Source organism: Argopecten irradians, chromosome 4 (genome assembly GCF_041381155.1).
Source record: "Argopecten irradians isolate NY chromosome 4, Ai_NY, whole genome shotgun sequence".
In the NCBI taxonomy this organism is placed as follows: domain Eukaryota; kingdom Metazoa; phylum Mollusca; class Bivalvia; order Pectinida; family Pectinidae; genus Argopecten; species Argopecten irradians.
In genome coordinates this window covers 27,081,975-27,095,036 of record NC_091137.1, presented here as the reverse complement: position 1 = coordinate 27,095,036, position 13,062 = coordinate 27,081,975, and the positions used below count along the sequence as shown (strand labels likewise).

The 13,062-nt window shown below is 35.0% G+C and overlaps 1 protein-coding gene across 2 annotated transcripts; it reads left to right on the top strand.

Moving 5' to 3' along the window:
• The first annotated feature begins 1,438 nt into the window (after nt 1-1,438).
• Nucleotides 1,439-12,828, top strand: LOC138321136 (uncharacterized). Of its 2 annotated transcripts, XM_069264578.1 has the most exons (9): nt 1,439-1,691; nt 4,557-4,781; nt 7,408-7,455; nt 8,241-8,438; nt 8,932-8,997; nt 9,250-9,411; nt 10,660-10,749; nt 11,493-11,542; nt 11,905-12,828. In XM_069264578.1, the coding sequence occupies exons 1-9, from the start codon at nt 1,613-1,615 to the stop codon at nt 12,043-12,045; spliced, it is 1,059 nt and encodes a 352-aa protein (XP_069120679.1). In that variant the 5' UTR covers nt 1,439-1,612; the 3' UTR covers nt 12,046-12,828. The 2 variants fall into 2 exon arrangements, with proteins under 2 accessions (XP_069120679.1, XP_069120680.1); XM_069264579.1 differs by lacking the exon at nt 7,408-7,455.
• The last annotated feature ends 234 nt before the right edge of the window (nt 12,829-13,062 follow it).

Sequence of the window (13,062 nt, the reverse complement as noted above, 5' to 3'; positions counted from 1 at the left end):
TTTATTGATATTAATTTTTTTTATTTGTATTATCAGAATGTTACATTACCTTCGTTGGAAAAATAAACAAATTTACATGAAAAACATCAACAGGATACAGGTAACACGTGTATTATTTTAGTGGAGAGTTTGTTGGTATATTTAAGCATAGGTATATTTACCGACACTGTTTTGTGACAATATGAACTAAAAGGGTAAGGTTTCCTACCGAACAAAGATATTAGTTACGGGTAGCGCTTTAATAGCCTCGAATTCTGTATATTGCGTGATGTCAGTTAGATTATGGAGAATGTTGTGTATACAAAGTGTAATCTTTAAATAGCACTGCTAGTACTAAACACACATGTTAATAGAACACTTCCTAGTAGAAGCCAATGGAAACTGACGTTGTGTTAAAACCTGCTTCATTTCTGGAACCCGGAACTTAAAGAGACTATCCCATAATAATTATGCAATGTGCTTATTGTTGTTCAGGGTTGGATGCATTTGTAAGCCGATCTGTCTGTGTTATGTCTCAATCTCAAACCGGAAGTGAAGGGGACTTGAAACTGTGGGCAGTTACAGTGAAGGGAGTGTATATCTGATGAAACGGTGTCACCTAATGACCTGTTAAGTGTTGATGCGCTGTCGTAAAATATATATGTTTATATATAACTATATTCACTGGGTTTCATTGTCTTCCTGGTTGGTACAGTATTCGGACCATCAGTATTAAAACACGAACTGTCCTTAGATGTGACTAGAACGAACTGGCCTTAGATGTGACTAGAACGAACTGTCCCCATAGGTGACTATAAGCTCGGATTATCTGTGTAATAACACGAACTGCCCTCCCGTGTGACTACAATATCTGGATTACAGGTGTTACAGAACTGTCCTCCCGTGTGGCTACAATATCTGGATTACCGGTGTTACTACAATATCTGGATTACCGGTGTTATAGCAAGAAATGTCCTTCAGTGTGACTACAATATCTGGATAACCAGTGTTTTAGCAAGAAGTGTCCTCCCATGTGTCTACAATATCTGGATTACCGATGTTTTAGCAAGAACTATCATCCCGTGTGGCTACAATATCTGGATTACCGGTGTTTTAGCAAGAACTATCATCCCGTGTGGCTACAATATCTGGATTACCGATATTATAGCAGGAAGTATCCTCCCTTGTGACTACAATATCTGGATTACCGGTGTAACAGCACGAACTAACTACACATATGATTACAACATCTTGATTGTTTGTGTAATAGTACGAACTATCTTCACATGTGAATATAATGCCTGGATTATCTGTGTAATAGCACGAATTGTCCAGACATGTCCACTGTTTTCTTTTTTGTTTACTGTTTGGATCATCTGTCTTAAGCTTGAATTGATATTTCGATTTTCAGTGTTATTGACACACCTGATTTCTTTACGGTTGTCGGATTAACAATGTATTAGAAAAATGTTCGAAAATGGCTTCGTTATTTGAAAATGTCCTTTTATCTTTCTTATGCATGGGGGCATAGGACATCGATGAAACATCATCAATAGAATATATTTCAGCGACTACAAATAACACATCAGAGAGGTCTATAGATTATCCTTTTGAATCACACCCAGTGACTACAATGTTTAGAATAACATCAATATGCTTTATAGGTGTTCTTTGGATTTCCTTCATCAACAATTCATCGGGAGATAGCGGAGGTATGTATGCAAATACTACTGCCATGCAGGTAGGACGTTAGAATTGTACCTGCTGCCCCTATTGCATGATCGTAAAAGGTAACTTAATTTAAGATCTTATCTTTTCTCTTTTTCCTAACCGACTTTGTTCTTCCTAACGTCTCCCTTGACACCGCCTCACTTTTGGTCTTTTGTTGAGTGCTCGCCTATGTGAGGTAGGCTCTGGGTTCTGTCCCCTGGCAGAAACACACCAAAGTCTATAAAAGTGGTTGTTTCTACTCCTGCTTAGAGTTCAGCATACAGGGAGAAGGACGACTGGTTCGCCCATTGTCAGTATAATGTGGGTTATGTTGCTTGGTGTCTTCGGCGGCATGAGTCAGTGATATAGCACAACAAAAAGGGCAACAGTTCCACTATACAAGAAGACACAACACAAACATACCGCAATCTCCCAAAACACGCACCCTGCACGTCAGACGTACTACACACTGCATACATAGGAGGCCTTCCTTACATGATCATAGCTGTTCATAGGACGTTAAAATAATCAAACAAACAAACAAGTATGCAACTAAGCGTAATTATATTTACTAAGGTTTCTCATATCAAGAGCGGTTTTTTTCGTCGTTTGCACAGCCGTTTTGTTTGCTAAATTTGTTGATTTCATTCATATTCTTCTCTCCATGGTAGCATGGGTGCTCCGGTGGCAGGAAATTACTCGGAATAAACAAGTATGTGTTGTTCTATCCCCCGTGCTCGCCATGTAAGGCGTTACCTGCTGCCCATATTGCATGATGGTAAACGAGCGACTAAAATTTTGGATTTTATCTTTTCTTTCTAATTAAAAACAAATGATTATAAATAAATGGAGGGGTTCATAGAACCTAAAGATCGTCTTCACTCTACAATCAATTTATCGGCTTAACTAAGTGATTATCTCAGAGAGAATGCAGAGAGGATCATTGAGATGATGTTAAATGTTAGATGGATGTGTCACTTTGTGATGCTTCCAATATACAACCAGTCTTGCGTCGTATTGAGGAAGGCCTAAGTTACTGTGCACAAGGAATCTCGAAATTACTGTTAATTTATAAATTATTTATTACTTGTTCTGAAGGTTCCTTAAACAGTCTATTTATAGATTCCGAAAAGAAATACATCAATAAATATGTAGGCTCATGACACTTATGAATTATATTAAAAGAGGCGATTGTTTGATTTCAGATTCTTGACAAAACAAATAAGTAACAAAGACCTTATGAAACAAACCAATGGTATAGCCAGTTACAGACCCCCTATATACATGATATACCAGATCCTCGATCTGTTTAAGCTGTAAGCTTCTTGACCACCTGACATTTTCTTCATCAATGCGTTCAGGGTTGCGCATGCGCAATTGTTTAAAATCGCTAAGGTCTTTAAGATGGTTAAAACAAATAAAAACACACCTTGCAAGTTCACATTTCCACTTATTAATCTGAATTGTTTCTGTTGAACTTCTTCATTTAAAAAAGTCACTTGTTCTGTATCAACAGCAGTTAGGGAAGAATTTGATATCTATACCTCTCCAGTGATTGTAAGCCTTTACTTGAAGATGTTCAATGATGGTGCATTTGACACGTCATTTGGTAAGCTATTTCAGTCTTTAATAACTCGGACACCAAAGAAGTCTTTTTCTGCAGTTCAACCTAGAGTGTTGTTGCCTGATTTTGGAGTTGCTTCCCCTTGTCCTGTTGTTTTCCACAATATCAAATATATCCTTCCCTGAATTGTCAATATCTTTAAGAATCCTATACACTTGAATGGCGTCGAACCTTTTCGTCTGTATTGAAGTGACGGAAGGCATAGAGGGTCAGTAAGAAGTAAAGGAGGCTCGGGCTAGCTACTCTTAGTTTGAAAATTGGGGCTCAAAACATTTTGAGTTGTGAATTGGAAGCCATGCATTTATGTGATTAACAATTATAAATCTTGCTGACCCTCTTTGTCTTTATAGGGGTCAGTAACTGGCTATTTAGTTAATATTATAAGAACATTCACATCGAATGAACATTGCTACGTTATAACCACGAAATCGTTGTAAACGTGTTTCGCTGTATACAAGAAGACGTAACACAAGCATATCACAATCTCCCGAAACACGTAAATCGCACTTCAGACACGCCATACACAACATACATGGGAGGCCGCCCGAGCATGACCCTGGCTGTAATAGGACATTGGTTAATCAAACAAACAAATAAACTATCACTCCCATTCGAAATTACGTGTTACTTAGGTGTCGCTGATATGCCATATTGTATTGGTATTCATGCGGTCAGTTTCTAAGGGTCTATGAAGGGTTCTGCCAAAACATTGCTGTGGTCAACATAAATTGTTGATAGAAAAACATAAATATCATTAAATTAGTGATATGTTGCATGTCTATATATAACATTTTTGGAGCAGTTGAGTGATCAAAAGTGTGTATGCATTATAACTAACCTTACTGTTGACTCGTAAATTGTTTTGTAACTTGTAAGATAAACGATATAATCGGCTTAATGCAATATACTAAGTTCACGTTTTTGCTCACATGGCTCGAATGACAAAAAAGAGCCATATTGCCATTGTGATGGTTTTTTCCTCTAGTAGTACTTTTTCTTGTATTATCGTATATTATCTTGTACAAACGAATGCAAATGTAGCAGATTCAGATGGCGCCGTCATTTGTGCGTTTTCATGTGGCAACGTAACGATAAATCTAAACACATTGATGCAAGCAAGATGGAATTATTTTATTTATCAAATATTTCTTTAGACTTCTTTGACATCATCGACGAAGTTGAAAATATCTATTATTCTAATAGGCATACGCTTGTGGTAAAGTTAATTTTCTTTTCTTTTTAGAACCATGTGCTCAAAACGTAGAAATTAAAAAAAACGGGACTGGACACTATCTCACGTGGTCAGACTTTGGAGAGGGATGTGGCCCTAGGTTTTGGTTTCGATCAGGTAGAGCTTACTATGATGCTCCGCTAACGCCCTCGCCTATGCTGATAACGATTAGAGGTGCTTCCTCCCTTATATGTAGTGGTGACTGTGCCTCCGTCAGGAATTTGAATGTTTCTAAAGGTAAGACACCTTAAAGTATTTAATGCTAAGCTGCTATGTTTTATCGCTACGATTTGCTCTTTTTATGATTTCCATATCAGAATAAGAATGGAAAGAAAATAACTCCGTGACCGTGACTATTTGTTATATCATAAAAAGACCAACAAAGGATTTCCAAGAGTAATCAAGGGGAACTGCTGAGAACGTTTACAGACGCATTGTGAAGATAATTTTGGACTATCATTTCCATCTGCGTTTGTCTGCAAGTAAATGTAGAGCAATTTCTTTTTAAAATGGGAAAACCTATGTCGCTTATATGGATATTGAAAACACAGCAACAATGAAAATATGTTTTTTTATTTGTCTTTAAATATATATATATATATATATATATATATAAACCAAAAAAAGTACGTGTCCATGTAGAGCTGAATATATCAAAAATAAAAGTCAACGACTTTCCTCTTGTACATTCACCATTTCATGATGGCTCTTCAGGAGTAGAAATGTTTATTTTTCAAAGAACAAATTAATGACATCACAAATAGCGTGACGTCACAAGGTACACACGTTTACATTACAATAATATGAAGTTGCGCCATTTTCTATTATGGCCTATTGAGAGTTGGTTTTAATATTTTTATAAGTTGATTTTCTTTGTTTTCCAACAAAACAGAGTCTGAAGAATGTAATTGATATAAAGGTATAACATTAAATTGATCACCTGCACAATCATGAACATGCTTATTGACATTCAAATAACGTAGATAATCCGTTCTTGTTTGTTGCCTATGAACAGTCATACGTGTTCTAAGTTCATTACTAGTTTGGCCGATGTAAAAAATCACCACAACGAGAACAAATTATAGCATATATCACACACTTCGATTTGCAATTCATGTTTGCTTTTACAGTAAAATGCAAGCCATTTTTAAAAACATATGTACTACATTCAATAATAATTGGACATGTACCGCATCTAGGTATCTTACATTTCGACACCACGGGGTCAGCAATAGATTTATTGAACCTGGAACTTGTCAACATTTGTTTTAAATTTTTAGGTTGTCTTTTACTTTGCAAAATTGTATGGTTTTCAAAAATCTTTCTCATACGATCACTACTTATATATATATATATATTTTTAAAAAAAGGTCTGCAATCTCTTGCGCTTTCGCAGCTTCGCTGCTCATCAGAAGATGTTGTATTCTATATCTATTTAGTATATATATGTATATTCAATAGACATGTAAATAACAATGTTTCCCTTTCACAGAAGAACTCTCACATCAATTTCCATATTCGAACATAATATTCTATATTTCAACACAAACTTCCACCACTTTCACATTAATTTCAGATATATTCATCATATACTCATTATAACCTCTCAAACAATTTAATTTAAATATATGTAGTGTATACATTTATGGTTCAAGATAAAATAAAGCATAGCTTTAAAGTGATTACTCTAGATCTAACACAAAATTGAACATAAGGTATCCAATGTGTCTTTCACTTAAATACCGTTTGACGTAAATTGACAAACTGGTAATTTTACATATATGATACTTTACGGCACGGACATTTCCATATATGTATATTACAGAATTGTATGTAGGTATTGATTGTGACGTCATCTGCTTGCGAGCGTAACGTCATACTTTTCAGAGAAAACGACGTGAGCTTCACTCACAAAATAATGACGTTACTATGAGATACCTACCCGCAAGTGGGGTAACTCTGCAATATGCAAAGACGGGATAGATGAACTAATTATCTAATCTGTTCGAGAACTGAACAGTCATAAAAGAGTTATGCATGTCAAATGTCATCCATTGTACCAAATGTTCACAAAATGAAGGCCATCATTTGGTTGAAACTATCATGTCAGATAAAAGTGAAAATTACAAATGGCTATATATGGGTTATGAGGTATGCCAAATAATATAGTAACATTTTTAAAATGCCTTGTTACCGTGGTAACAAAATCAAGGCCCCTGAGTGGTCAAATTTCAGATTGTACCCTTTGTAATGTAGTTCTGTTTCGCTCCTTAATCTTTTTTTTTAATTTATTTTTGTAAAGTTTTCCTACATAAGAGGGAAAGATACCAGAGTTTGAGTTGCATTCTCTTCCAAATTTATACTTTTGGGGGTTGTTGCTTGGTGCCTTCGGCAGCATGCTTCAGTGATAAAGCACTAAAATGGGCAAGAGTTCCACTATACGCATTGGTACTGTTATTCGATAAATGACGACGATGATAGCCTTATCTTGTCTAAATGCCCGTCTTTTGACTGGCCATCCGACATAACGTTACTTGCTGAAGTGACCTGTAAATCAATTTGGTTTCTACCAATATGCACTCTGTTTCGTATGGTCTTTCACCTTACTGCACTGACATGTTATGGGGAATTAGTAGGTTTGATGTTGTTCCCGTTCTATTGTGCTATTGATGAAGAAAAAACAAAGACTACTCTTCCTACTAAATGTTGATTATACTGTACAATTAATAGTTGTACGTTCCCTTAGACATATACAGACCCAATCATCTAATGTTCTATTACCTTCATAAGAATTCAACATATGTACTCAATCATGTTAATATTTTATCATCACAATAACATTTTTACACGCGTTTCGTTCAAGTGACGACAACTGCTTCGACGACTCTACCAACAACACAAACTTCTATCGGTATGTTTCATTGGATAACACTGTTTTGTTTTCGTATGCTTCTTGCCTTGTTGGGAAATTAATTTTTTGGTGTTTTTAAGAGACCTACTTGCTATATAGCTTTAAATTCCTATAAATTAAAACTTGAAACTTGATATATAGTGCTAGCATGTTTTAAATGCGCGCATTATGAGATGATTGTCTGCAATGCTCTGGCATATATATAGACCATAGATGCCATATTATATTTACATTATCAAGTCATTTTAGGGTGTCTGCATTAACATTATTTTAACTAGACCAAGAAAACCGTTTATTCCGATTTAATCCACAAGATGGAACAGTCATTTTGACGGTGATCAGTTGAAGTCACCACGTCAACATTAGTGACGTCATAATGGTCACGTTTTGGGTGTCAGTTATATATTTAATAAATTAACTTATCGTTTGAACTATACTCTTTGGTAACGAGCAGATTTGTGAGATCAGTTATTATTTTAGAATATGCTATTTGATATCTGTTCAAAATTTGTTAATGAAATTAAGATTCTCATATTTCTACACACATTTAATATCACACAAATGCGAAAACGCTTTAATATTGTATTTTTATATGAAAATCTTTTTTTTGACCTATTTGTAGATTTACTTCGCCAGTCTTTGAAATAAAGTCACCCAAATTGGAAGTATTATTATGTTATCTTTGTAACATATTGATGAATCAGTGGATATTTTCTTGATTCTAATTTATGTATTAACATCTAATATATATAAGTAGATTTTCAGTAAATGTACTCTGTTTGAAGTGATTACATCCGTTTCGACAAAGCGAACAACAACATCAGAGCCATTGGGAAATACCAACGATACTCCAGCCAGCAGAGGAACGGAGGGGGACTCCTCGACAGTGGTGGTGGCGGTGGCTGCCATCTGCTCTGTGGTGGTGCTGGGTCTAGTTGTCGTATTGATCGTGTGTGTGGTGAAACGACGGCGGCCACATCACAGTTTGTATAGTTATATCACGTATACTTCTCGAGGTCGACTTATTGAAATAGAATCTTTATATTTAGTAAATATTATGTTAACATCTGGAGGTCGACTAATTGTACTAAAATCTCGAGATTTTGTAAATATTATATAACATCTCCTTGCATAGTTATATTAGTTTCTTGAGTCTAATCCATTATGAATTGTGTGAACTGTGGCTCCATGCACGATTCTTTGTTGCTATATATTGGACAGGCAGTACCAACACTGACACCTGTCGTATCCAACACATTTACTCATTGCATTTACCTCATTTCATATGTATATTATTATCATGCGAAGAAGATCTTTTTGAGAATAAAAAATAAGTAAATGTAATGAAAACATATATAATTACATGGAAAATATAGGTAAAGTAATAGTACGGAAAGACTTTTGACACTGCATTATACGATAAAAGTTGAAATATAGTAATTGCCAAATCAGTGATAATCTGATGTTTTCTTACAGAACCAGAGACGGTCCCTGCAGTGAACAACGGCAGAACATTGAGACGAGAAGACATAAATCACATAGGTGAGTAGTCCGACAGTATATCTCACAATTATATCCGTCACACCTTTGGTTGAAGGATCGCCAAAGATTAATCCAAAAAGACACCAAATGTGTATTTTGAAATGGATTAATGTCATTATAGTTAAAATTCTATAGCAACATCAAAGGCTAATGAGCTGATGTATTATTATGTAGCAAATATAAGCAATGACGCAACGCCGCGTTTTCGTATAGAATGGTTTTGATTATAGAAATAATTTTCATCAATTCCAGTGCATGTGGACGGACCCGAAAACGAAGACGGCACGTACAGTGAAATAGGAGCAGTCAGCAATCGACCAAATGGGACACGCCAAATAGCGGCTAGGCCCGATCACCGGCAGGAACCAGCCGCTGTCGGAGACATGTACGCTATCGTACAGAAACCCAAAAAGGGTAAGACCACAGACCGAAATATATGTATTCAGATAGATGTATGAAAATACTATGGTGGAAACCACTTGCCTTCATCAGGGATAGATTTTTAGAAACGTACATTTGGAAAGTTTCTATTCTCGTATTGTTTTGGTTTATGGCCAATGTATCAATGCTGGTCTCATGTTGAGTGTGTGTCCCCTTTAAGGGAAGAATAAGACCCTTCTCTCTGTCAAAATGCTACAAAAGAATCAAGTGTGTGAATACATTGTTCTAGACAAGAACATTGCAGTATTGTTTTTATGAACAGGAATTTTTAAATCAAACGTTAGGTAGACTATACACAATTCCAAAATATACATTTGTACAATCTCGGAAAATGACATTGCGAATTCTTTGATATTTAATGCAGACCTAAGTCATTCATAACGTGTACATATTTAGTAATGCATATAAAGTTGCTTCTGAAAATGAGATGTACGCCCACAACAAAAACTGTGAATGTAAATATGTTCATAGTGATAGGGAAGAAAGTTGTTTAACAATGCAAGAGATAAAGAATACACACTAGTGTTATCAGTTCAAACAGAAACCGACATATCCGAATGTAAAACAATTACACCAGACTTCAAAAGCGGAAATAAGGATGTCGTTCGAATGGTGAAATTGCACCGCTGGAATAAGTAAGCTAGTTGATTCAAAGTTATTTATCCGTTTTAACTTATTCATATATGATATATTTCACTAGATGTAAATAGAATGTTGTTGAGGGGGTTTAATCTTTCGAAACATATGTTCCTACTATTATTTGTTTAAATATGTCCTTGTCCTTTTTATCGACCTTAATTGGGATCATGGATGGTGATTTTGTCCTGATTTTCATTATTATTGGATGTCTAGTAAATTAGAAATACCATTTTTAAATTGGCATTTTGTTCACCCATCGTATATTGATTATGGATTTATACAATACAATATGACTGAGGAGATTTATTGTTATCTTTTAATGTCGATCCTTCAGTTACAGCTCCATGGAAATCTACAAAAGATCTAATGTATCTCACTGGCAACTTGATTACACAAACATTGACGCTTAAATTTCTATAATCCGTTGTTAAATCACCTACGGCGTAAAAACTCCCAGCCATGTTAGCGTACCACTCCAATCAGTCCTATTGATGATATAATTCGAATCATTATACGCCATATTGTAAAACTAATCAAGTTCAGTTATTTAGGATAGCTATATAAGTTCATTTCGTGTTTCAGACGTACAAAATCATGGCGACGATGACCTTGCAAATGACGTCACTGTTGATCCGGCGTCAATGTATGCACAGGTGCAGAAACCAACAAAAGGTATTTGTAAACTTGTAATGGTTGCATACCCTAAAATCTCGATAATAAGTCGAAATCGAAAATAGGACGGTTTAAAAAGAAAGCCTTGGATTTCCTCTGTCAAACGTATCTTGAAAATATACCGGCTTTGAAAATAGGCCGCACTTGAAAGTAAGCCTTGGATTCCTTGCAGAGAAATTATGTAAAACTTAATACCGTAAAAACTATAAAATTTGCACCAGTATAATTTTCGCAGGTACTTTTTGGGGCTGGAAATGCTAAAAAAAATACATCTTCATTTTTTTTTTAAATTCATCGTGCATGTTTCCTTTTTATCGGATACGTCACAGTCTGAAACGTTTACGTGATACATATGTAGACATGTTTTCTGATAAAACTAGGAGGGGCAAATTTTTTCCTTGGTCAGATTTCCAATCTTCTGATTTACTATGTAGAATATAAATTTATCGATTTTTATCTAGACCCCTAAATCGTCTAAAATTGGTCCATATGCACTCTTTTGGGTCCAAGTTGATCTAAACTGTAGCTTATTCTCAGATCCTTCTGAACGTACATTATATGTAGTTTGATGGAATAGTATATTATCAAAGTATTATAATTGATGAGATATCCATAGTTGTATGGAATTATATTCTGATTTGAATGAATAGTATATCGTATCACGGTAAGCTAATTACAACCCAATTTTGCAAATTTCTTCAATGTTTCCAAACTTTCTACAAGTAAAATATATTATTTTACAGCTGCACAACCTTTGGTGCCACAGGAACATGAACACCATCAGAATCAAGAGGTATATCTCGTATTTACTTTGATCGCCCTGTGTGACAATGAACGCACTTAAATATTGTTTTCTTTCATACCGATTTAATTTTCCATTTGTACAAGACTGAACACACAGCACATACTTAACACACGTTAAGTCATTATTGTTTATTACTAGTATGATAATGAGAAGTTAACATAATGTAATTGGTGAAATAGCTCTACTTTCTCTTGGCCTTTGGGGGATAAACTGTAAGATAGCCTTTGTAGACTCATTGATTGTTCAGCAAGAGTCATAAATACATTTGTGGGTTTAAAGGGAGCATAAACTTTGTCCTTCGCGACTTATTAATATGATAGGTTATATACATTGACATTTGTTTTTTCCAGGCTTCACGAAAACAAAACAAAGACGGCCTGATTTACCTCGATGTGGAGTTCAGTAACTCATCCGAGCAAAACCAAAGTGAGGAACCCTTGTTAAATAGTCAACAGGATGGCTGTGAATATGCTGAAGTGGCGCATTCATAGCATGTATGGACAAAATGTCGGAGGTACCAACTTCACAAGTATTCAGAATATATCGCCCTTCTATTTAGTATTGGATAGAGATACACTACATCGTTATTGATTTTGCAATATAAACATTACTTTTATTTCATTAGTACACTTATTTATTGTCATTCGGTAAAAAGGATATATATATTATTTACTATATATTTGTATTTTCTCTGTCGTCAGGAAGGAAGGATTTCTTTGTGGCATATTCTAAAGAATTGTCTTTTTAGATTCTTATTAACCTTTCACTTCATCTACATTTTAATCGGATTGGAGATGTAAAATAATTTGTTGTAATCATCTACATGTTACTCACATTTACAATAATTTGTTGTATTCATGCATAACGTTACTCAAATGTAAAATAATTTGTCGTATTAATCGTTCGTAACACCATTGCTGCAGCCATTATGTATAACATTATTTACTCCAAAACTTAAAGATAAGTTGTACGCTGTTATGGCGTTTATTTGAATATATATACATGTGGTCTATTTATCATACACGATGAGAAATATATATGGATACACGACCACTCAACTGGTCGTATCTAATATCACCAGAGAGAGAGAGAGAGAGAGAGAGAGAGAGAGAGAGGAAACGCTCAGACAAGCCATGTATGTGTGTTACAAATGTATCAAGAATTTGTTAAACCAGTGTACTTTGTATGGTCTTTGCTTCTATATCGTTATATGTTTGTGCTCATCCTAAATACATTTTCCTTTAAAGTGTTAGGTTGAAGATTTTGTTTTTCTTTTTACAAAACTCAGCCTTATTAAAGTGACTTTGTATATATATATTCACTACATTGGTCCAGGTGCAAATCCATCGCACCCAGATGTTTTAAAAAACGAAAGTCCTCTGTTAATAAGCAATTCAGCATAGTGGGTGTGTGACTCATGACCCCGATTTTTTGAAACCAACTAAAGTAAAAAGCTGACCTAATTAAAAATGTTCATATAAGTTCCATTTAAGTTATATGCGCCATAA

Excerpts from the sequence above, each read along its gene's own strand:
- LOC138321136 (XM_069264578.1), top strand. The coding sequence starts at position 1,613 with ATGTTTAGAATAACATCAATATGCTTTATAGGTGTTCTTTGGATTTCC. Across the intron at positions 4,782-7,407 it reads GAATTTGAATGTTTCTAAAG|TGACGACAACTGCTTCGACG; the intron begins GTAAGACACCTT and ends GTTTCGTTCAAG. Across the intron at positions 7,456-8,240 it reads AACAACACAAACTTCTATCG|TGATTACATCCGTTTCGACA; the intron begins GTATGTTTCATT and ends CTCTGTTTGAAG.